At 50.0% G+C, this 24,332-nt stretch overlaps 2 protein-coding genes across 3 annotated transcripts in view; one reads left to right on the plus strand and one right to left on the minus strand.

The window, feature by feature from the left end:
• The window catches only part of SYMPK (symplekin), a 44,803-nt gene extending 29,478 nt beyond the window's left edge, over positions 1–15,325 (minus strand). The window contains exons 1-8 of one of the 2 annotated variants that reach the window (XM_005664608.3): positions 15,143–15,325; positions 8,975–9,098; positions 8,769–8,834; positions 7,241–7,294; positions 7,073–7,146; positions 3,116–3,242; positions 2,293–2,542; positions 807–977 (exon numbers count right to left, since the gene is read on the minus strand). In XM_005664608.3, the coding sequence (XP_005664665.2) occupies positions 807–977; positions 2,293–2,542; positions 3,116–3,242; positions 7,073–7,146; positions 7,241–7,294; positions 8,769–8,834; positions 8,975–9,079 (847 nt within the window). In that variant the 5' untranslated portion in view covers positions 9,080–9,098; positions 15,143–15,325. Of the gene's footprint in view, positions 1–806; positions 978–2,292; positions 2,543–3,115; positions 3,243–3,691; positions 3,748–7,072; positions 7,147–7,240; positions 7,295–8,768; positions 8,835–8,974; positions 9,099–15,142 lie in introns of those variants that run through there. The other variant, XM_021094592.1, reaches the window with a different exon arrangement.
• FOXA3 (forkhead box A3) lies at positions 16,038–23,720 on the plus strand. The gene is made up of 2 exons (XM_003127229.4): positions 16,038–16,261; positions 22,003–23,720. The coding sequence occupies exons 1-2, from the start codon at positions 16,193–16,195 to the stop codon at positions 22,984–22,986; spliced, it is 1,053 nt and encodes a 350-aa protein (XP_003127277.2). The 5' UTR covers positions 16,038–16,192; the 3' UTR covers positions 22,987–23,720.

Here is a 24,332-nt window from a genome sequence, read left to right on the forward strand (position 1 = left end):
GTTCCAGAGCTAAAGAGGATGCCTGTAATTTTGCCTGCTCAGCATCTTCTCCCACTTCCTCAGCCAACGACACTCCCATTTTCCTTTGAGGGAACCACCCTGGCTCCATTCTCAGCCTAAGTGGGCAAGAGACTTGGGGCCAGTAAGAACACTGCAATCCCTTGGCCACTGTGACTGGTCAGAGATCAGCTCACAATGTCTTCTTGGCCAATCAGAAACAATGAGCATCAGCCCTTGGACCTTTGCTGGAATGATTGGGAAGGAACACTCTCTCCCCTGGGGTTGCCAGGCAGATGGAATGGAAGCCCAGAGCAACTGGTGGCCATATTTGCCACCCCAAGGAAAGAGGCACATGAGAGCCAAGAGATGGAGACAGGTTCATGATGTACACACACTGATAATTCACTCTAGGTTTCTCAGTTATCCCATATGCACGAAAGCAAAGAAGACAGTATAATGAATCACCACGTACCCATCAATACTTTGCTGATCTTGACACATCTATCTTCCCTGCTTTTTTAGAGGGAGAGGGGAAAAGCTGGAATTTTTTGAAGTACTTCACAGACATCAGGTCATTTCAGCCACACACACCTCAATATTAAAGCCAGCTTTGAGCCAAGTTCTGTCACATGCAACTGCCAAAAGATTTGTGTCTGATCTAGAGAATCCTTCCTTGTGTCCACCACCTACTAGACCGATGGGGAATCCCTTAGGGGCCTGCTACCTAGCTCACGTTTCCTCAGGAAAGAGGAGACGGGCCAGTGGACAAGGGAAGGGGAGGGGGAGGGGGAAAGGGGCCAACCTACCGTGCAGGGTTTCGTAGGCCTGAATCACCTCGGACATGAACATGGGCCTCTGGCGGGCAATGTTGGCGAGGGAGCCCAGGGCCGTGGTCAGGTTGATGGAGGAGATAGCGGGGTGCACCATGAACTTGAGCAGCTGCTCCAAGGCTGCCTTGCCCTCTTCCCATAGCACATCTAATGGGAGAAAAGAGAACCAGTTAGTGGGGGCCTTTCGTCCTGGCCTCCAGAGAGAGCGGCTTTTGAGGTCAAAAGGAGAAAGATCTTTATGCCTGGTTTGTTCTGAATAGCTGAAAAAACAGAAAATTTAGTGGTTGATGAGTCTGACCATAAGACTATTAACGAATATAAAAATTTAAAGATGATGCTCAAAGGATGGGCTTGCAATAGTGAAAGAGCAGAACTAATTTAACATATCCAACTATAAGGAACATGAGGGTCTCAGCTCCGCTGATGGAAAGTTCTGAATATGTGTGTGTATATACATACACAGACAAAGAGCTCAGAGTCCTCTGTACCACCACGCTCCTTGACCCGGTCACCAAAAACTAACCCTTAACATCGTTAGTGGGTATCTTTCTTGACCTTTCCTATTCAAAAACATACCGGATGCCACATTATTTAAAATAAAAAAGAGAATGTGATACAACCACACTACACTATATTGTGTAGCTTCTGAACATGGTAGGAAAAGATGTAACCTAAGATAATTTCGTTGAGCTCAAAAGGTTGTCAAACACTACATAAGAACTAATATTTGCAGAATGCTTACTCTACCAGCTGTTAACATAACAAACGCTCATGCCTATACCCTAATGTAGATGCCATAATAATAACCCCCAATTTACCAATGAAGAAACAGGCTCAGAAAGGTTAGTTGCTAAATGGTAGAGCAGAGATTCAAACACAATTCACTACACTCAGCCTTTCAGCTAAAAATAAAAAGCATGGTTCTGTCTTCTGTAAACAAAAAAGCCAACAGACGCAGACGCTATGAATATATACATATAAATACCTAACTTTGCACAGAAAAGGTCTGAGAGCAAACAATACTCTTAGCAGTAGGCGTCTCTGGGAAGCAGGACTGGGGCAGGGGCTGTTTTCTCGGTGTACCCCTCTGTATGTGTTGCTTGATACTTCAATAACGTGCATTACTGAACTCCTATAGTTTGCAGCTAGGAACACCATAAAACTAGCTAACATTTACTAAGTGCTCACATCCTCATGGACCTCATTACAAACCCGTGAAGGGGGCATCACTATCACCTCCATTTTATAAAAGGAAGACAGAGCTCAGGGAGAAGTAATGTGCCCAGGCTCACATGAGCACATGGTAAAACTGAGGTAAACCTAGTGTCAGGGCTCTTATCCACTACAACGCGCTGACTCTGGAAATCAACAACCAAAACAAGAGGGGAGGGAGAGAGGGCGAGAGGCAGAAGGAGCCAGCGCAGTGACTGACAAATGGCACTGGCTGATAAGTGGCACTCACTGTACTGGATGTAGGGATGGTCACGAGGGATGCGGTCCAGGCTGATGTCATGCTCCTGGCGTCGAGGCACCTCCGAGTCAGCCATGCGGGGCGACAGGGTGACGATAAGGCCCTCCACAAACTTGATGGCGTGGGTACGGATGCCGTCATTGTCAGAGTCCAAGAGCAGGATGATGTCCCCAGCCATGGCAGACACCATGTCCCAGCAGGCCTCCTGGAGCTCGCTGATCACCCGGGACTTCACCATCCACTGCCGGTGGGCCAGGGAGGGACGGAAAGATGTCAAGCTACCAACCGCCAACTCCACCACTACCAGAGATCCATAAATGATGACGGATACATTCCTCTGAGAAACTGGGGACAGGACTCAGTGGTGACAAAGCCAGTGGGGTCCTGCCCTCATGAGGTTCATAGGCAGTGACAACCCAGAGTGATGAAGGCTCAGACCTTAACGAAGCCAAAGGAACAACAAGGCTGACCTCACGAGATGGTGGCAGAGACTAAATGGATTCATTCATTTCATTAGCATTCATGAACATCACATCACAGCGTGGACCTGGCCGGCCCATCTTGGTCACAGAGGAGGAACTTGGGGAATGCTTGCTGAACGCATCAATGAAGATGGATGGATGGCTGGGAAGTTGGGCAAGTCCCTAACCATTAGACGTTAGATCCCCTTGCTGTCTGTTCCTAAAGATCAAGAGCACATCTTGCCCGTGAAGAATTTGATCCGACCCTGGTTTTGAACTCTGTAACTGGTGAGTCTGTAAACGAGACAAAGCTGGGATACCCTGGCGGGGTCGGGGGGGCGGGGAGCGCTTACCTGCAGGGCCACCTTGTAGAGCTGGGTCATGGTGAGGATGGCCTTCTTCACCACGTTCACATTCTCGTCTCTCAAGAGCATGTTGAGGTTTGCAATCAGTTTCAGCAGCAACTCAATGTCTCGCTTGCTGGGGGATGGAGGATAATGGGTTAAGGTCAGGATGGTCAGGTGATGGGAGCCTGTGGTCCATAAGCAAAGTGTCAGGAGCCGGAATGGAGGTGGGCACCTGTTCTGTTTGCCAGGGCAGCCGGAGGCTGAGAACAGTGCTTGGCACCTTCGGACATAGCCGGCCCCAAATACTGTCTAGGTTGGTCCTGCAACCCTTACTCTTCTGCACTATTAGGGCACTGCTGTTCACATAAGAGGCAGCAGAGCCAGACGACCATGTGAATCTGGACAAGCAACTCCTCTAATTCTCATTTAGAATAGTTCCTACCTCAGGCTTGCTGTGAAAATTGTGACAACACATGTAAAGTGCTTAGAATAGTATAGGAAACATTCAACAACTATTAGCCATTATTACCTTAAAGCGCTTTGCTTTATGTAATCACCAGTTTTGTTCACTAATTTGTTTACCTAAGTCTGAGGGCTCCGAAAGTGGGGACCCTTTCCAGGCTGAGTACTAGCAGAGTCTCGGAAAGAATAAAAGGCCTTCAGTAAATATCTGTTCAGTGAATAAAGAAATTCAAGGCTATACCTAGAGCTTAGAACATGAATTTTCATAGCATGTTACAATCTGAAATTAAATATTAAGCTAATCAGCCAAAAAATATGAAACTTAACTGGTAGCTACATGAAGGCAGGAACAGTATCTGTTTTTACTCAGTGCTATATTCCTAGACCATGACATAAATACCTAAATATACCTGTTAAACAAAGAGGTTTTTTTTGCACACAGAAGACTTACCACAGATTCTCCCAACAATAATCTACAAAAATTATGAATCGCTGTTGTATACCTGAAACTAATATATTATTGCAGATCAACAATACCTCAAAAAAAAGACAAAACTAGTGGCTACCAGTGGGAGAGGGGAGAAGGGGCAAGATAGGGGTAAGGGGATGAGGTACAAACTACTATGTATGAAATAAAAAGGCTACAAGGATGGATTGTTCAGTACAGGGAACATAGCCAATACTTACTATATTTAAATAAGAAATAATCTATAAAAAAATTTTTGAATCAGCAGCTCCAGTCATGGCTCAGCAGTTTAAAGACCTGATTTTGTCTCTGTAAGGATGTAGGTTCGGTCCCTGGCCTCACTCAGTGGGTTAGGGAATCCCACGTTGTCGCAAGCTGTGGCACAGGTTGAAGATGTGGCTCACATGCAGTGTTGCTGTGGTTGTGGCCTGGCACTGGCCTGCAGCTGTAGCTCTGATTTGACCTCTAGCCCGGGAACTTTCATATGCCGCAAGTGTAGCCATAAAAAGAAAAAAAAAAGTTTGCTTTTTAGGGCTGCACCTGCAGTATATGGAAGTTCCCAGGCTAGGGGTCAAACTGGAGCTGCAGCTGCTGGCCTATACCACAGTCACAGCAATGCCAGATCCGAGTCTCATGGTAACACTGGATCCTTAACCCACTGAGCAAGGCCAGGGATCACACCAGCTGAGGCACAACAGAACTCCAGAAAGAAACAAAAAAAATTGGGGGTGGGGGGTGAATGTACAGCATATGGAAGTTCCCAGGCTAGGGGTCGAATTGGAGCTATAGCTGCCCGCCTTCACCATAGCCACAGTAACACAGGATTCAAATCACATCTGCCATCTATACCACAGCTCACGTCAACACTGGATCTGCAACCCACTGAGCGAGGCCAGGGATGGAACTTGCATCCTCATGGATACTAATCAGATTCATTTCCACTGCACCACAATGGGAACTCTGAAAAAAAAAATTTTTTTTTTTTTTGAATCACTTGATGTATACTAGAAACTAATATAATATTACAAATAAACTATGTCTCAATTTAAAAATTCTCCCAGTAAAAGGTGGAGATTGAGAATTTGAGCAAGGGTGTGAAATACCATGCATTAAAATATCAGTCCTGCAAGCATAAACTATTAATATATGAAAGAAAAAAAAATGTAATGAATGTAAAAATAACCATGCTGTAAAAAAAAAATAAAAAAAAAAAAAAAAAAAAATCAGTCCTGCCATATACTGTCTGTGTGAACTTAAGAAGCTCAATTAACCTCTCTGAATCAGTTTTGTCTTCAGTTAAATGGATCAAACAACTAATTCACAGTGTTATTTTAAAGATCGAATAACAAAGCAGGTAAACTATTTAGTGCAATGCCTGACAAATAAGTAATATTTACTAATTAGGGGCTCTTTTATATCCAGACACAAAACTTCCAGTAAATGTTTAATGAACAAATGACTCAGCTTGAGTAAGTCACTTCATCATTCTGAGCCTCAGTTTCCTTTTCCAAAGCAGGAAAATAACAAAGTCTTCACTCCCAATGCTGCTGTGAGGATTACACGCATTAACGGAGAAGAGGATTTAATGCACTGCAGGGCCGAGTAAGCATTCCATGTGGTTCTACTGCGATTCAATTCTTATTCAACAAACATCTATTCAGCCCCCGAGTGAGATTGGGATACAGCCTGAAACAAAGAAAAGTCCTGCCCTCGAGAAGCCTTTATTTCTGGGGGGAAGAGAAGCACAGGGGAATTTCAATTAGTGAGAAACTAGAAAGAATAGCACAGAAAGGCGGTTCCCATTGTGGCTCAGCAGGTTACGAATCCAAATAGTATCCATGAGGATGGTTGTTCAATCCCTGGCCCAGCTCAGTGGGTTAAGGATCCAGCATTGCTGTGAGCTGTGGTGGAGGGCGCAGACACAGCTTAAATCCAGTGTTGCTGTGGCTGTGCTGTAGGCCAGCAGCTACGGCTCTGACTCGACCCCTAGCCTGGGAACTTCCATATGCTGGGGTGTGGCCCTAAAAAAGCAAAAAAAGAAAAAAAAAAAAAGAACAGCACAAACAAGATATAAAAACTGTGGCTGCTGTAGTCAGGAAGGGCTAGCTGAAGAAGTCCAGCAGGAAGTGAGGGAGCAAGCCAGGTGGCTCTGTGGGAATAAGTGCCCTTTGTAGGCACAGCAAACAGAGAAGCCGTAAACAGAATGGTGGGTTTTTTTGCATGTGTGTGTGTTTTTTGATTTTTAGGGCTGCACCCACAGCATATTATTTATTTATTTATTTTGATTTTTAGGGCTACACCCACAGCATATGGAACTTCCGCAGGCTACAGGTCTAATCAGAGCTACAGCTGCTGGCCTACACCACAGCCTCAGCAACGCGAGATCTTTAACCCACTGAGCAAGGCCAGGGATCAAACCTGCAACCTCATGGTTCCTAATCAGATTCTTTTCCGCTGCACCACAATGGGAACTCCTGAATTGTTCATTTAGGAGTCCCCTTGTGGTGCAGCAGGTTCAGCATCTGTCATTGTCATTGCAGTCAGGTCACTTCTGTGGTTAGGGTTCAGCCCCTGGACCAGGAACTTTCACATGCTGCAGTTGCGGCCAAAAAAAAGACAATAATTTTATGTTATATGAACTTCAACTCAATTAAGCAAAAAAGAGAGTGCAAGCAGGTAAGCCAGACAGAAGGCCAGTGAAATCACCTAGGCAAGAGGGAACAGTGGCTTAGACCACAGCAATAGCAAGGGAAGTGGTCGAACAATGGTCAGATGCTGTTTACAACTTGAAGGTAGAGCTGATAGTCCTTACTGATGACGCAGATGTGAAGTGCAGAAGACGCAGAGGAATCATGGATAACTCTTAAGATTTCGACCTTATTAAATATCTGCTGGGGAGTCAGTGTGCATGGGAGGAAGAATGGGTCTGGGAAGCAGAGGGCAACACTCTCAGGGCAGGGCCAGGCCAAAAGCCGAAGAAGCTGACTCCAGCAGGGTGCCTCCAGGGGCTCCCTGTGCCGCCCCATGCCCCATACCATGCCTCCTCGATGAAGCCGATGACAAATTTTCGCACTTCAATCGACTTGTCTGCTTGGAAAGCGATGATCTCCTGCCAAGGTCAGGAAGAAGGTGAGTCAGCGTTGCACCAGGATCCATCCCCTTATCCCTATACCCACATCCTTTCTCTTCCATCAGTCACTTACGTCCAAGAAGTTGTCCAGCAGTGTGGGATCTTTGTTAATGATCAGTTCCTGGACCTGGAAGGAGATTGGGGACGGGGAAGAGGAACACACTTATAAAACTGAGGTCTAATCAGTGCAAATAGGAATGTGTAGAAGAAAACAGCATGTGGGGAGGCAGCAGATAAACTGAGTTCAAATCTTAGTTCAGTCACTCCTACTGTGGTGTGGGCATATAGTTTCCCCTGAGTCTCAGTTTGCTCTTCTGTAAAATGGGAATTATAAACAAAAACTTGTTGTGAGGCTTCAATAAGATGCTGGAGTTCCTGCTGTGGTGCAGTGGGATCAGTTGCATCTCTACAGTGCCAGGACACAGGTTCGAGCCCCAGCCCTGGATCTTAAAGGATCTGGCATTGCTGCTCAGATCTGATCCCCGGCCCAGGAACTCCATATGCCTCAGAGTGGCTAAATACAATAAAAAACTAAACAAATAAGAAGATGCTACAAGGCGCAGGTCCTGGTAAATAGTGAGTATGTGATAGCAAAGACAGAAGTGCTGCAAGACTCCTACCTTCCTGAGACTCATCCATCAATCCTTTCCACTCTCCTGTTTCTACTCCCCACTCAACTGCCACAATTCAGCAGGCATTTTATGACAGTAAGAACAAGAGCCTCAGGAATGTGCCTTGCCAGGCTCTTCAGAATAATCCCTTTCAAAAGACATACCCATGGAAGCTGAGTGCCAGAACAGGCCTGGCTCCTACAACCCAAGGCACTGTTGTTGAACAGCATCCCAGCCACCCCTCGAGGGAGGCCCCATCAGGTCCCCACTCTACTGATGAGGTAGAGTTGGCTACCCAAGACCACCTACTGAGCAAGTAGAACCAGGGTTCTCACCCAAGCAACCTCACTCCCCCAAACTCTCAACGCCACCGGCCTCCTATTCTGAAGCACACCCAGCAGCCCTCAACCCCCCACATCCCCTTTTGTTTTTCTACAAGCTGTGATGCCCTCTGCACCAGACACTCTCCCTCTCTCACTTGGCTGGCTTCTGTCCTTACCTTCCAGGTCTCAGCTCAGACATCCCTCTTCCGGAAAGCCCTTCCTGACTCCCACCCATAGACCCCTTATGGGTTGCACATTCCCCTGGGCTGCTCCATCCCAGCCCTGCCCACTCTGGGTCCTCACTGTCTGGTGACCTGCGTGTCTTCCCCACTGGATGGGACTCTGACAGAGAGGAAATATGAGGGTCAACAGCACAAAACTTGTTTGGAGTTTAAATCCAGCATTCAAGTCCTAGTTCAGCTATCTCCTAACAGAGTGGGCTAATTTAAGCTCTCAAACTCCGCTTCTTTCTGTATAAAATGGGGATGAAATTACCCTGCCTCACAGAGCTTTTTCGAGAATTAAATGAGAGCATGGTTGTAGAGCAGGCATGCCCCCAAGTGCTTAAATGTGAACCTCAGTGTTGTTATCAGTGCCTCCCTTTTCATAGGTTTTCATTCCAGCTCCCCTTGTCCCGCTTAGCCCAGCATCACCCCCTTCCCCTCACCTGTTTGAGCACTGTGATCTTCGAATCATTGGTGATCAGTGCTGCCTGGTTCAGGAGATCCACTACCTGGAAGGAAGGTGAAAGGCAGGTGACAGTGCTCGCTTTGCCAGCCCAGCCCCTTTGGCACTGGGTTCTGCCACTAGGGGTGAATCACCCAAAGACAGGACCTGTGCCTCTCCACTCCAAACCCTTCTCTCCATGCTCACTCTCTCCGAGGTGGTCATGCCATCGATTCCCGGTCCCTCCTCTTGGGTGAAGAACTGTGATGCCACACTCCGGCGAGTGACGCTGTCCCCACTGCTTCCTGCCATGGCTGCTGTCCAGTACTCCCTGGAGAAGAGGTTGGATCAAGCTCTGGACCTTTACCCCACTATCCACAAAAGGGTCAACCCTCCTTTCCAGCCTGCAGGCCTTTTGAAGCCCCCACCTCCACCCCCTTTCAGCCTGGATCCCACTGTACGCATCTATGGGGTTATAATTTGCAGGAGACTGATATCTCTAGCGCAGAAGCAGTACAACGTAGAATACCAAGCCTCACCTCCAGTACTTTACACAGAGCGGGGTGACCACAAACATCTGCTGAATGACTGAACAAATGAACACACAGCAGCCACCTCACTGGTCTCAGTACTTCCTGTCTTTCCACCTGGGCTGTACTCTAGACTGGACACCAGAGCAAGCTTTCCAAAACACAGCTTTAAGGAACCCCTGTACACAGTAAGTACTCAATACATCAGAGAAGGCCTAATTAAATAAATTATGTTTCTGCAATTTTCTGGAATACCATGGAATTGTTTTTATAAAGGGGGGGTTCCCTTTGTGGCTCAGCAGGTTAAGAATCCGACTAGTATCCATGAGGATGAGGGTTCAATCCCTGGCCTCAACCAGTGGGTTAAGGTTCTGGTGTTGCCATGAGCTGTGGTGTACATAATCAGTGTGGTTTGGATCCTGCATTGCTGTGGCTCTGGTGTAGGCCAGCAGCTGCAGCTCTGATTCGACCCCTAGCCTGGGGATTTCCATGTAGGTGTGGCCCTAAAAATGAAAAAAATAAAAATTTAAAAAATTTTAGGGCGTTCCCATCATGGCGCAGTGGAAATGAATCTAACTAGGAACCATGAGGTTGCAGGTTCGATCCCTGGCCTCACTCAACAGGTCAAGGATCCGGCGTTGCCGTGAGCTGTGGTGTAGGTTGCAGTCACAGCTCAGATCCCATGTTGCTGTGGTTGTGCTGTAGGCTGGTGGCTACAGCTCCAATTAGAGCCCTAGCCTGGGAACCTCCATATGCTGCAGGCATGGCCCTAAAAAGACAAAAAGACCAAAAAAAAAAAATTTTTTTTTTTAAATTAAAGGGGGTAGGGAACTTTTGGGCATCTGTCCCAAAGTCACACTGGCAAAATTATGAAATAAGCAAGATATCAATTATAGGACTGCTCCTAAGAGCAAAAGACTATTATCTATCCAAATAAGTGTTCTCAAATAGGGATATTGGCTGAAAAACTATGATATATCCACATAATAAGATACCATGCAACTGTAAAAAGGAATGCGGAAAGGGAAAAACAGGAATGAGGAAAATATCTCCATACACTGCTAAACAGTGGGCTCTAGCAGATATTAAGTAAAAACAAGCTAAGTGAGGAGTTCCCATCGTGGCGCAGTGGTTAACGAATCCGACTAGGAACCATGAGGTTGCGGGTTCGATCCCTGGCCTCGCTCAGTGGGTTAAGGATCCAGCATTGCGGTGAGCTGTAGTGTAGGTTGCAGACACAGCTCAGATCCTGCGTTGCTGTGGCTCTGGCGTAGGCCGGGCTACAGCTCCAATTCGACCCCTAGCCTGGGAACCTCCATATGCAGTGGGTGTGGCCCTAGAAAAGGCAAAAAGACAAAAACAAAAAAACAAAAAAAAAACCCCGCAAGCTAAATGAAGACAATGTTCATGCATGTTTCCTTTTTATAAATAAGAGAGGTGGTTCCCATTGTGGCTCAGTGGTAATGAACCCAACTACTATCCATGAGGACTTGGGTTCCATCCCGGGCCTCACTTAGTGGGTTAGGGATCCAGCATTGCCGTGAGCTGTGGTGTTGGTCACAGATACAGCTTGGATCTGGTGTTGCTGTGGCTGTGGCGCAGGCTGGCAGCAACAGCTCCAAATCCCCCTAGCCTGGGAATATGCTGCGGGTGCAGCCCTCAAAAGGAAAAAAAAGAAGAAAAAATGAAGGTAACATATCCACATATTTAAAAAAAAAAAAGAAAGTAGAAAAGGGAGGAAATAGTTAAAAAAAAAAAAGATGGATCTCAATGTATTATCAGGAAAAGATGACAATGACAACCTGACACATCACAGGAAAATGTATACAATTCAACCAACTTTGGCCAAGTTTGTGTCTGTAACCCAGAATAACCTGAGGCAAAAAACTGGGTGTCAGCTGCCTCTTCTGTAATACAGGGATGGTAACAGTGTTTACCTCCCAGGACTATTCTGAGGAGGAGTTAGTATACATAGTAAACATGAGATAAGTACAGCTACTATTTTTATTGACCTAAAGGCTACTGCATAAGCAGTAAATAATCTGAGGAAGGTGAAAAAGATGCTTTCTATTTATTTATTTGTCTTTTGTCTTTTTAGGGCCACACCCGCAGCATTTGGATATTCTCAGGCTAGGGGTCGAATTGGAGCTATAGCTGCCAGCCTACACCACAGCCACAGCTACGATGGATCCTTAACCCACTGAATGAGGCCCAGGATCGAACCCGAAACCTCATGGTTCCTAGTTGGATTCGTTTCCTCTGCGCTATAAGGGGAACTTCAAAAGATGCATCTTTTAAAAGAAACACAATATGCTGTACAGAGTAGTTAATTCAAAAGGTATCTGCTGAATGAACACACCAGTGTCCTTTCCAGTCTCCGTGCAGCCTATCACGGCCACATCTCACTTAGTCAAAGCCTAGACTTTATGTGATCTGGCCCCTCCTATCTCTGCCCTCATTTCTCTCTGCTCTCCCTCCTTATTTCCTTCAGGTCTCAACTCAAATATCCCAGCAGTGAGGTCTTCTCTGACCATCCTATTTCAAACTGCAATTTCCTCTCCCTCTCCATCTGTGTCACTTTGTTTTTCTCCATGGCATTTATTATCATCAACACAAACATGTTTATAGGTTCTCAGAGATTTGTGTGTATGTGTTGTGTGTTCACTTTCTCTAGCCCCAGCATGGAACACTGCTTGGCATCTAGTAAGTGTTCAAGAAAAATCTGCTGAGCAAATGCCAAAGGGCTTCAACCATCACTGGGCTTGGTTAGTATCCCTACCTTTTGGCTCTAAAATGCGTGGGGAAAAACAAAAGAAAGAAAAACAGGTAATACTTATTGAACATTTAAAATGCGCTGGGCACAATTCTAATACATATTAATTTATTTAAACCCACAACACCAACTCTGTGAGGTAGGCACTCTTTTTTTTTTTTTTTGGTCTTTTTAGGGCCACTCCTATGGCATACAGATGTTCCCAGGCTAGGGGTCCAGCAGGAGCTGTAGCTGCTGGCCTATACCACAGCCACAGCAACAGGGGATCCGAACGACATCTGTGACCTACACCACAGCTCAGAGCAACACCAGCTTCTTAACCCACTGAACAGGGACAGGGATTGAACCTGAGTCCTCATGGATACCAGTCGGGTTCATTACTGCTTAGTCAGAATGGGAACTCCTGAGGTAGATACTATTTTTTTTTTTTTTGTCTTTTTTTTTTTTGCTATTTCTTGGGCCGCTCCCGCGGCATATGGAGGTTCCCAGGCTAGGGGTCGAATCGGAGCTGTAGCCACTGGCCTACACCAGAGCCACAGCAACGTGGGATCCGAGCCACGTCTGTAACCTACACCACAGCTCACGGCAACGCCGGATCGTTAACCCACTGAGCAAGGCCAGGGACCGAACCCACAACCTCATGGTTCCTAGTCGGATTCGTTAACCACTGCGCCACGACAGGAACTCCTAGATACTATTTTTTAATTGTTTATTTATTTTGTCTTTTTAGGGCTGCACCCACAGCACATGGAGGTTCCCAGGCTTGGGGTCTAATCAGAACTGTAGCTGCTGGCCTCGGCCACAGCCACAGCAACACCAGATCCAAGCTGCATCTGAGACCTATACCGCAGCTTACAGCAACGCCAGATCCTTAACCCACTGAGCAAGGCCAGGGATCGCACCCACAAACTCATGGTTCCTAGTCGGATTCTTTTCTGCCGTGCCACAACAGTAACTCCTGGGAACTCCCTATTTTTAATCTCCATTTTACAGATGAGGAAATTTGAAATTCAAGTAGGTAAAGTCACTTGATCAAAGGCTCACGACTTGTAAGATGCAGACCTAATGGGGTGGCTGCAGAATCTAGCCTTCTCACCACTGTGCTGGACTGCTTCTATAAAAAGAACTGCTTCCCCACCCCAGGTCTGTTCATGCAAGTCAAACGGTATGGCCACCCAATAATCCAGTATCTGCTGCTCCCCATCAGAACATAATGAACCTTTTTACTTTGAACCTTTCCACTCTTTTCAAGATGAGACTACATGGATCCACCCAAACTTTTTACCGTGTCTTTCCTCTTCCACTTTTTGTTTTTTTTTTCCCCAAAACGTATGCACATATTTCCTTTTCTTTCTTTTTTTTCTTCTTTTTCTTTTTACACCCACTGCATATGGAAGTTCTCTGGCCAGAGGTCAAATTGGAGCCACAGCCATGGCAACACGGGATCCAAGGGATCCAAGGGGCATCTGCGACCTCCACGGCAGCTTACTCCAACATCCTTAACCCGGGATCCTTAACCCATTGAGCGAGGCCAGGGATGGAAGCTACACCCTCAAGGTCAAGGTCAGGTCCTAACCTGCTGAGCCATAACCAGAACTCCCTCCCCTCATTCCTTTTTCTTTCTTTCTTTCGTTTTCTTTTTCTTTTTTGCTGTTTAGGGACGCATCCACTGCATGTGGAAATTCCCAGGTTAGGGGTTGAATTGGAGCTGCAGCTGCCAGCCTATGCCACAGTCACAGCAACACCAGATCCAAGCCATTTCTGCGATCTACACCACAGCTCACAGCAACGCTGGATCCTTAATCCACTGAACGAGGCTAGGGTCAAACCAGCATCCTCGTGTACCCTGGTCGCGATCATTAACCGCTGAGCCACAAAGATAACTCCCCCTCATTTATTTTTAACAGTTGCATAATATTTTATTATGTGACTGCTCACTGCCCCCCAACCCCGCCAGTCTCCCTACTAAAGACATCTGCGGTGGTTGTAGTCTTTTGCTACTACCAACAAACATTTCTTCCTCTTCCGGATCTCTGGAGCACTTTTTTTTTTTTTTTTTTTTTTTTTTTTTTTGCTTTTTAGGGCCGCACCTGCAGCAAATGTAAGTTCCCAGGCTAGGGGTAAAATCAGAGCTGCAGCTGCCAGCCTACACCATAGCCACAGCAACGCTGGATCCAAGCTGTGTCTGATCTATGCTGCAGCTTCCAGCAATGCTTGCCTCAACCCACAGGGCGAGCCCAGGGATCGAACCCGCATCCTCACGGATACTAGGTGGGTTTGTAACCCGCTGAGCCACAACAGGAACTCCCCCGCGTATTCCTTAGGGAGTCCAGTAGGAAGTCCCACTGCCCTACTCCCACCCGGGCGTATGACCACTCCTCTCATACACAGAGTGGTCCCATGACTATCTTTCATTCATTCAACGAACATTAACTGAGCATTTTTAGCGTAACCGTGCTGTGCTGGGAACACGGCGGTGACCAACACACACCCAGTCCCTGCCCCCGTGGAATTCGTGGTCACAGACAGAACTAACGAGCCACACAAATAAAGGCCCAATAACAAACGAGACCCCAAATGACTGAAAGGAAAGGAACAGGGACCCATGAGAGCATAAAACAGGCGGACTGCGGAACGGAGGGCGGGAAAGGAGGGCTTGGTAGAGGAAGTGACGTTGGTACGGAGACCCAAAAGATGAATGGGAGTTAGCCTGGCGGAATGAGTAAAAGGGATGTTGAGACAGAGGGGACTGCATGTGCAAAAAGCCTGAGGCGGGAAGGCGTACGGCGAGTGTGCGGAACCGAGAGGCCAGAGCAGGTGTGCAAAGTGAGGAACCAGCAAAGAGGCAGAGCCGCGGCCCGCGGGGCGTACGCGCCTTGGGGGCCACGTTGGAACTTTGCCCTGAGGGCACTAAGCAGCCACGGGAGGGTCCTGAGCCGGGGAAGACACTGCGGTCCCGAGAGTCACTGCTTCCCTCTCCTCTCAGCGTCCCCATTGCCCCCGACAGCGCTTCTGCCCTTTCAGCGTTCTTTCTCCCTTCGTCCCCGGGCCCCCACGCCACCCCCCGCTCACCACGGCTCGGGCCTCCGTCCCCCTCGCGCCCCCTCAGCAGCGCCTCTTCCCAGACGCCGCCGCCGCCATCTTCCGCTCGCCGCCGTGACACTGCGCACGCGTCCCGCACGCAGAGTCGCTGGGAATTGGAGTCCACTCTGCGGCCGGACTCCGCCCCTACTTTCTGCCGCGCCAGCGGCCTTCCTACTACGCCCTTCATTTCCGGCTTTGGGGCGCCAAGCCTTCTGGGAAATATAGTCCTTTGACGGGGGCTGGACGGAAAGGGAGATAGAGGCTTCTGGGAAATGGAGTTCTCAGTGGTTCTGGGTCCCTGGACGGCTGCTGTTAGAGAGAGCGGAGAGTCCCGGAAGCGAAGCTCCTAGGTGTTGGAAGTGGTCTGTTGCCCTAGTGAGATATGAGCAGAGGCCCCGATCCCCTCCACCTTTGGTCTTGGCCATTTACACGGTCTGCAACATTTCCGGCGATCAGTAGCTTCAGTCTTCCAGTCCGTCGAATGAGAAATGTGATTTCGAGGATCACTTACTGTCCTTAGAGGAACACATGGGGATCTCTGGAGACCGCTTCGCCTCTAAGCGCCCTTTCTTTCGCAGCAGACATGCTGGTCTCTGGCTGTTCGCTGGCTCCGGTCGAGATGGGTAGAAGGGTGGGGCCCTAGAGTTCTGCCCTCGAGGCTGTTATTACTGTCAGAAGTATCTCCCATCTGTAGCTCCCTCGCTCTTCAGCCATCTCCAGCTCTCACGTCCCCGGGCTGCGGCTCCCGGCGCCTGAGGTCTGTCTCCTCGCAATCCCGCAGGGGGCGCCCCAGTACGGGCACACCGCCCTCGGGGAGGCGGGAGGGGAGCCCAGGGCGGGCAAGGGCGGGTGGGGGGAGCGGTTGTCTCGACTATAAAGCGCGGCCGCCTCCCGCGGCGCCCGGGACGGCTGGGACCCTGGGCGGTCGGACGGACCGGCGCCGGTCAGGACTCGGGCCGTGCCGGCTGAGGGATCCGAAGCGCCGCTGCGATCCCCCCGGGGCCGGAGCAGGGGCGGGTGGGGGCGCAGGCCCGGGGGATGCTGGGCTCGGTGAAGATGGAGGCCCATGACCTGGCCGAGTGGAGCTACTATCCGGAGGCGGGCGAGGTGTGTCCTCGGGGATGGCGGAGCGGGAAGTGGGGGGCGGGGGGAGGAATCAGGGTGCGGATCTAAATGGGGGGCAAGGACTGGGGTATGGACTCAGATGGGGGCCCCGACTGGAACTGGGGAGCAGAGGAACTGGAGACACGAAGACCAGGTGTGCAGGAGTCAAGAAAGGGGGACAATGCATGAGAGCGCGGCTTAGGCAGTCTAGTAGGAGTGAGGGCTTAAAAGAGAGTCAAGAAGATTTAGGCAAGGGTCAAGTCATAGTTTAAACGTGAGAGCTGGGTGTCAGGGACCTAAAGTCCGAGGAATTAAAGTGAACAAACCAAAGATAAGACTCAGAGCTGGGGGATTAGGAAATGGGGTCCAGAATTGGGGGAAAAGGTAGGGACTAAGAGATGGGAGGTGGAGGGAGGTCACCATTAAGGGAAGTCTGAACTGAGAGCTCAGGGTTAAAGTTCAATGTTAAAAATGGGGGTTCTGGGGTAGAAATAAGAATTGGGGTTCCAGGATAAGGATTGGGGCTGCCATCTGCTTTAAAGTGAGACGTAGGAGTTGGGGCTCAGATAAAGAGATGAAAATGCTTAGAGATGAAGCTTGGTTTGGAGAGTGAGAAATAACAGGTGATTTAGGAACTGGGGCTCAGTTAGAGACAGAAGGGGTCAGAGTTGGGATCCTGAGAGCAGGGGATGTGGCAAGAGCATTGGCGGCAAAGGGGGGTAACACTCCCCCATCCCTAATCATGACCCTCACCCCTCCCAGCTGAACTTCAGAGGTTTAATTGTTATTAGAGACCCTCAGCAGGGATTCTCCTTGTTGGGAGTCTGGAGGGTTTCAGATTTCACACCCCCCACCCCATCTTCCAGCAATCTCCACTAATTGCTAATGTCCTCACCAGTCCCACCTCTGACCAGACTTCCCTGGAGTAGGGAGCAGGGGTGTATCTTAAGTTCCTCGCCCCGGGGAATGGCGAAGCCTTCCCCGGTCTAACTCCCATTCCTCTCGCTGCAAGGACTCCTTCTCCTTAGCTCACTCTCTCTCTGGTCAACCTGATGTATGTATGTGTGTGTGAGGCAGGGGGGGAGCCCTAGTCAGAGGGTTATGGGGATCTGGATACTTGGGTTTCTAACCTGGAAGGAAACTGTAGGCTCAAAGTCGGGTGTGGGACTTGAATAGTTGAGTCTCCAAAGAGACTAAGATCTAGGGTTTCCAGGGGCCCCAGCGTGTCTAAGTCCTGGGTCTGGGGTTTGAAGCTGTAGGGTGGGACTCCTGGCTACCCAGGCCTGCGGACCTTGGCATGGTGCCCAGGAGGGGCCAGACCTGGGGCTGAGGAGGTGTGAGGTGCACGTGGGGTGGGGCAGGGAAGGGATCGGAAAGGTTGAGAAGTGGAGGCAGGGTGGCTGGAGATGTCAGTTGCATGTGGAGGAAGGCAGAGACCGGGTTGGAGGTGGACGCTCCCAGGTAGTGGGGGATCCCAGCTGAACCCCCACCCCACCCGGGATAGTTCACAGTCTGGGGACATGATTTAAGGGTACCGACCACAAATCAATCTTTGGGGGACATACCTTAGTAAGTAAACTGGGGGGGTGGTCTGGGCTAAAGGAGTCATTATTTGGGGCACAGTCTGAAGTTTAGGGGACAAGTTGTATGGAAGTTGTCTCTGAAATGGAGGAACAGTCTAGAGATGGTCAGCACTTGGGGGCATATTTTGGAAGAGTTGACGCATGGGGGGCAGGAAATGGAAATACACCGTCTGAAGGTTTCCTCAGCTTTCCCATCAGAGGAACCATGTCCCCCACCTCCACCCCTGTCACAACAGTGCAGGGAGAAAAGTACTCACCTGGCGACTGAGAACTGAGGGGGCCCCCAACCTGCTTCTCGCCCACCACAGCCCCCTCCCAGGGTGATGTTGACCCCCCAGGCTGGCTCCCTGTCTGGAAGGAAATTGGCAAGTTCTCTCTAAGGCGTCAGCTTCTCACAGATCAGCTGGTCCAACTGCTTCCCCATTTTCGAGATGGAAAACCTAAAATCTTGGAGCCTGGGGTCTGCAAGACCCCACATGAAGTCTTAGGCCAGGACTGGGATTCGAAACTAGGCTTCTGGCTTCACACTGCCTCCCTCTGCTCCCCGTCACACCCTCCTTCGGAGACAATAAGGAAATGAAAGAGGAGAAATTCCAGCCTCCTGGGGTGGGGGTGCAGGTCCCCTGAGGGCTTCCCCCAATCTCAGCCCCGCCCTCGCAGGGAGATCCGGCTCAGACCCGGACACTGGGGGTTCATCCCAGCCCTGGGGCATGTGAAAGCCTATGGTGGATTAGGGCAACAGCTATGCTTGAGGTCAGACCTCAAGGAGGACTTCCGGGTGGGTGGGGAGCCAGAGGAGGAGGGCTCTGGGGTCCCAGTCTGTCTTTGATCTGATTGAGGTGGAGAAATGGAGGGGGTGGTAGAGGGATTTAGGAACTCTCTGTGGATCCCCCTGAGCCCATCACCATCTCCCCTCTCTCTGAGGGACCCTCTTCCCTTACTCTTGGGGAGGGGCCAGAACCAGCCAACCAGCGGGGGGAGACCAGTGCAGGGGGGAGGGAGCAGTTGGGGCTCCAATTTCAAGGTGAGACTTCTGGGGAGGTGGTGATGCTGAGGGAAGGAGGCAGAGAGATGCAAAGATGTCCTGAAAGAGAAAGATAGATGGAGGTGGCGGGAGAGAGCCAAGGAAGGGAAAAAAAGAGATGTGAGAGGTGGGGGGGGGATGGGGAGAGAGAGATAGGGTTTGGGGAGAGTTATGAGGAAAGCAAGGCAGAAGAGGGAGAGAAAGAGATGGAGGAGAGAGAGATGGGAGAGATAAAGGGAGAGAGCGTGGGGAGGGGAGAGGGAGAGGGAGGGAGGTGGACAGGTACACACGGAGCCAGCAGGGAGATTCAGAGCCAGGAGTAAAGAGCTTCCTGAGCAGACACGGGAAAGAGAGGGAGCACTTTCTTTATTGGATCTCAGACCGGGGTTGGTTACCTCCTGTCCCTGACTCCCCAAGTGACCCTGGCAACTCCCTTTTCCCTCCGGACCTTTGGATGTGCAGACACTTTAGTGACAAGGGGATGAGACGGGACACACTAACTCATAGGAGAGGTGGTTCCCATCACAGCTATAGTAGCATCCCCCATCCCCGGTGCTATGGGACACCCCTCCAGGGAGAGGGACCAAGGCAGATAGGCAGATGGAGGATCAACAGACAAAGGATGGAAGACAGTGTTATAAAAGGGGTAAATACACACAGAAAGAGAGAGATCGCCATTCACCAGGCTTCCTATTTTCCTTGCCAATCTTGTCCACTTCCTGCTAGACTGACAGCTCCATGAAGGCAGGCATTTTGGTCTGTCCTGCTCACTGCTTTTAGAGCTTGATCCAGAACACTTCTGGAGCCAGGCTGCCTGGATTCAGAATCCCAGTTCGGCCCCTTCTTTGCTGTGTGACCCCCGGACAACCTCTCTGGGCCTCAGCTTCCTCAGCTGTAGAATGAGTGGGTTTTTGTTGTTGTTGTTGTTTTTGTGTTTGTCTTTTTGCCTTTTCTTGGGCCGCTCCCGCGGCACATGGAAGCTCCCAGGCTAGGGGTCGAATCGGAGCTACAGCTGCCAGCCTACGCCAGAGCCATAGCAACGCGGGATCCAAGCTGCGTTTGCAACCTACACCACAGCTCACAACAACACGGGATCCTTAACCCTCTGAGCAAGGCCAGGGACCAAACCCGCAACCTCATGGTTCCTAGTCGGATTCATTAACCACTGCGCCACAATGGGAACTCCTAGAATGAGTGTTAGGATAGCGCTTCCCCCATAGTGTGATTGTAAGGATGAAAGCACACCTGTCTTGTGAGGTGCTTGGAGCAGTGCCAGGCTCAGAGTAGGTGGTCAATAAATATTGAATATTTGAGAGGCCCTGTAGTTTCTTATAAAGACCTAGAAAATCAACCGTGTTCAACGGAGCTAAGATGCACATTTTTTCCCCCATTTGAACATTTCTAAAAATGGAATGGGTCTTACAGTCACTGGTGTCTAGAGATTATAACTGATAGTTTTTTTTGCCCATTCTTATTGATAATTAATTCTGCAGCTTACAAAGTGATGCTTTAGGTTTGATGATATATAATAAAGAAATGACATATATTAGGTTGAAATATGTGATTTCTTATTTTCAAATGTTTTTGACCTATAAAAACTGTGATTTTATAACCTAAAAGATTTTCTTATACAAACCTAAAAGATTGGGAGTTCCCGTCATGGCTCAATGGTTAACGAATCTGACTAGTATCCATGAGGATGCAGGTTCAATCCCTGACCTCACTCAGAGGGTTAACGATCTGGTGTTGCCGTGAGCTGTGGTGTAGGTCGAAGACTCAGTTCGGATCTGGCGTTGTTGTGGCTCTGGTGTAGGCCGGTGGCTACAGCTCCGATTCACCCCCTAGCCTGGGACCCTCCATATACCACAGGTGTGGCCCTAGAAAAGACCAAAAAAAAAAAAAAAAAAAAAAAGATTGACTGAAAGTACAAATATAAATTCCATTATTAGATAACCAGCAGTTCACAACTATTATTATTACTTTTAGTCTCAGGACCTCCTTACACTCTTTTTTTTTTTTTTTTTTTTTTTGTCTTTTTTTGCCATTTCTTGGGCCGCTCCCGTGGCATATGGAGGTTCCCAGGCTAGGGGTCCAATCGGAGCCGTAGCCGCTGGCCTACACCAGAGCCACAGCAACACGGGATCCTAGCCGCGTCTGCGACCTACACCACAGCTCACCGCAACGCCAGATCCTTAACCCACTGAGCGAGGCCAGGGACCAAACCCGCAACCTCATGGTTCCTAGTCGGATTCGTTAACCACTGAGCCACGACGGGAACTCCCTCCTTACACTCTTAAAATTATTTAGGATCTCAAACAGTTTTTGTCAATAGGAATTCGATTTATCAATAGTTACCACATTTGGAGTTCCCGTCGTGGGTCAGTGGTTGGTGGGTCAGTGGTAGGCTGGTGGCTACAGCTCCGATTAGACCCCTAGCCAGGGAACCTCCATATGCCACAGGAGCAGCCCGAGAAAATGGCAAAAAGACCAAAAAAAAAAAAAAAAAAAAGTTAACATATTAGAAATTACAACTGAGAAATTTTTAAAATATGGATTAATTCATTTTAAAACAGCAGTATGTTAGTATAAGCAATGCATTTCTACTAAAATAACCATATTTCAAAGCATGTAGTATAAAGAGTGGCCTAGTGAGGTTTTTGCAGATGTCTTTAGTATCTGGTTCCACAGCAGACAGCAGGATTTTCATAGCTGCTTCTACATTTGGTCTGTTGCAATATCACATGTCATGTGCCCTCTGGAAAACTCCACTGTCCGCTCATGAGAGAAAGAGAGTGAAAAAGGCTAGTCCTATATGAAAAGCGTTTTGACATTACAGATGCCCTACAAGGGTCTCGGAGACTCCCCAAAAGGGTCTCGGAGACTCCCCAAGGTGCCCTGAGCCACACTTGAGAACCATTTAAAGCCTGAGCTCCAACATGGAAGCGAGGGGAGGAGGGCAAGAGGAGGGGAAAGAGAGAGAAACTTCCACAGACAGGTGTCTGCAGAGGTGAGGATGGAAGGGACTCGTGGGGGAGGCAAGACAGACAGCGAGCAGGACACATGATGGATCCAACACCCCTTTGTCTACCAGCCAAGTGGAGACTCACCACCTGCCGTCTTTCCTTCTCTGCCTGCAGGTCTATTCTCCGGTGACCCCAGTACCCACCATGGCCCCCCTCAACTCCTACATGACCTTGAACCCTCTGAGCTCTCCCTACCCCCCTGGGGGGCTCCCTGCCTCTCCACTGCCCACAGGACCCCTGGCACCCCCGGCCCCCACAGCACCCCTGGGACCCACCTTCCCAGGCCTGGGTGCTAGCAGTGGTGGAGGCAGCAGCTCAGGGTACGGAGGCCCCGGATCGGGGCTGGTGCACGGGAATGAGATGCCGAAAGGGTACCGGCGGCCCCTGGCACACGCCAAGCCACCGTATTCCTACATCTCGCTCATCACCATGGCCATCCAGCAGGCGCCCGGCAAGATGCTGACCTTGAGCGAGATCTACCAGTGGATCATGGACCTCTTCCCCTACTACCGGGAGAACCAGCAGCGCTGGCAGAACTCTATCCGCCACTCGCTCTCTTTCAACGACTGCTTCGTCAAGGTGGCGCGCTCCCCAGACAAGCCGGGCAAGGGCTCCTACTGGGCCCTGCACCCCAGCTCAGGTAACATGTTTGAGAACGGCTGCTACCTGCGCCGCCAGAAGCGCTTCAAGCTGGAGGAGAAGGTGAAGAAAGGGGGAGGCGGGACCTCCGCCTCCAGGAACAGTGCGGGCTCTGCCTCCTCCACCAGCACCCCTGCTGCCCCCGTCACCTCCCCCCCGAAGCCCCAGCCTCCCCCTGCCGAGCCTGAGGCCCAGAGTGCCGAAGATGTGGGGGCTCTGGACTGTGGCTCACCCCCTTCCTCCACACCCTATTTCTCTGGCCTGGATCTCCCCGGGGAGCTGAAGCTGGATGCACCCTACAACTTCAACCACCCCTTCTCCATCAACAACCTGATGTCGGAGCAGACGCCAGCACCTCCCAAGCTGGACGTGGGGTTCGGGGGCTATGGGGCAGAGGGGGGCGAGCCTGGGGTCTACTACCAGGGCCTCTATTCCCGCTCTCTGCTTAACGCATCCTAGCAGGGGGGCAGGAGCGTGGTGGGTGGGGTATGGCCGAAACTCACACCATTAAGCTCTTGGGGCCTGATCCTCCGGGGACAGTTTGCTTGTCCCATCAGTTAACACCTTGGTTGGTCTATTACTTACTGTGGTGACTGCCATCTCTGTGGGCATCCCCTGGGTACTGTGATAACTGCCACTGACACGTTGGTGGGCCCACTGGGTACTGTAGAGTCTGCCATGTTGATTGATGTTATCAGTTGGCCTATTGGGTGCTCCAGCGGCCGCCATCTGGGATGACATCTTGGTTGACCCTTTGGGTACAGTTCTGACACTATTTTAGTTGCGTTTTCTTTGGCCCAGTGGGTGCTGTGATCACTTCTCTGTTGGTGACTTCTTGGCATGGTAGGTGCCGTATTGGCTACCATCCTCCATAATACTGTTTTTGGCCCATTGGGTGCTATGATGGCACCACCTGGACTCTGACATAACCGGTGTGCCACTGGGCATCCATCATGATGGCCACCACGGCCCCTGCGTTGGCCATGCCATCACCATCTCCGGTGCGAGCTGAGTGAGGGGCGGAGATGAGGATACTCCTTGGTTTTTCTCCTGGAGCCCATCCCCCCTCTGGTCCTGGAGAAACCAGAAAGGACTGGGTAGGGTGTGGGGAATTTCTACTGAAGTCTGGTTCTTGCCTGGGAAGCGGGATACTGGCTGTGTTTGACCATTAAAGGCACCACTTCTGCCTCTTATTGAATGTCACTTTTCCTTGGCGAATGGGCCCCGCGAGGCTTGAACACCTAAACTGCTGTTGGCTGTCCCCTCTCCTTCCTGCCCCGGAGAACAGGCTGCCTCTGGGGGGAGGGCCGGGGAAGGCATCGACCTGACCTTTGGCTCTTTGCTGTCCCTGACCCCAAGGACAGTTTGTTCACAGATAGCAGCCCCCGCGGCAATGGGGCCAGGGCAGCAGGAGGAGGTGGCTTTGCAGTGACCAAGGCCACCTCCCCACCCCCACTCTCCAACACACACCTCCAGCTCTGAGGCTTAGGGAGCCCAGGGGCTGCTCAATTTTGGGTTAAGCTGCAGAGGAGGAGAAGGGACAAAGTGCTAATTGAAAGAGAGGTGTGCACACGCGCACATGCGTGCCTGGGCTTCTGTGGGTCATAGGCTATCACTACCGCCACTGGGGTCCCCGTGATCTGCTGCAGGGTGTTATGCGTTGTTTGTCTCCCTCAGTTGTAAGTTTGTGTGTCTGTTCATCCGCTGGGTGTGTGCTCACTCTGGGTGTCTCCGAATACCAGACTCACATGCGTGCACCTTTGTTGTTTTGTGTGTCTGGTTCCCTTACACACCTGTCCCTGGGG

This window comes from Sus scrofa, chromosome 6 (assembly GCF_000003025.6).
Source record: "Sus scrofa isolate TJ Tabasco breed Duroc chromosome 6, Sscrofa11.1, whole genome shotgun sequence".
Taxonomy (NCBI): Eukaryota; Metazoa; Chordata; class Mammalia; order Artiodactyla; family Suidae; genus Sus; species Sus scrofa.

What these genes read in the sequence shown, in the direction of transcription:
- FOXA3 (XM_003127229.4), top strand. Translation starts at nt 16,193, where the DNA reads ATGCTGGGCTCGGTGAAGATGGAGGCCCATGACCTGGCCGAGTGGAGC. An exon ending in ACTATCCGGAGGCGGGCGAG is followed by an intron (nt 16,262 to 22,002) that starts GTGTGTCCTCGG and finishes CTCTGCCTGCAG; the next exon opens with GTCTATTCTCCGGTGACCCC.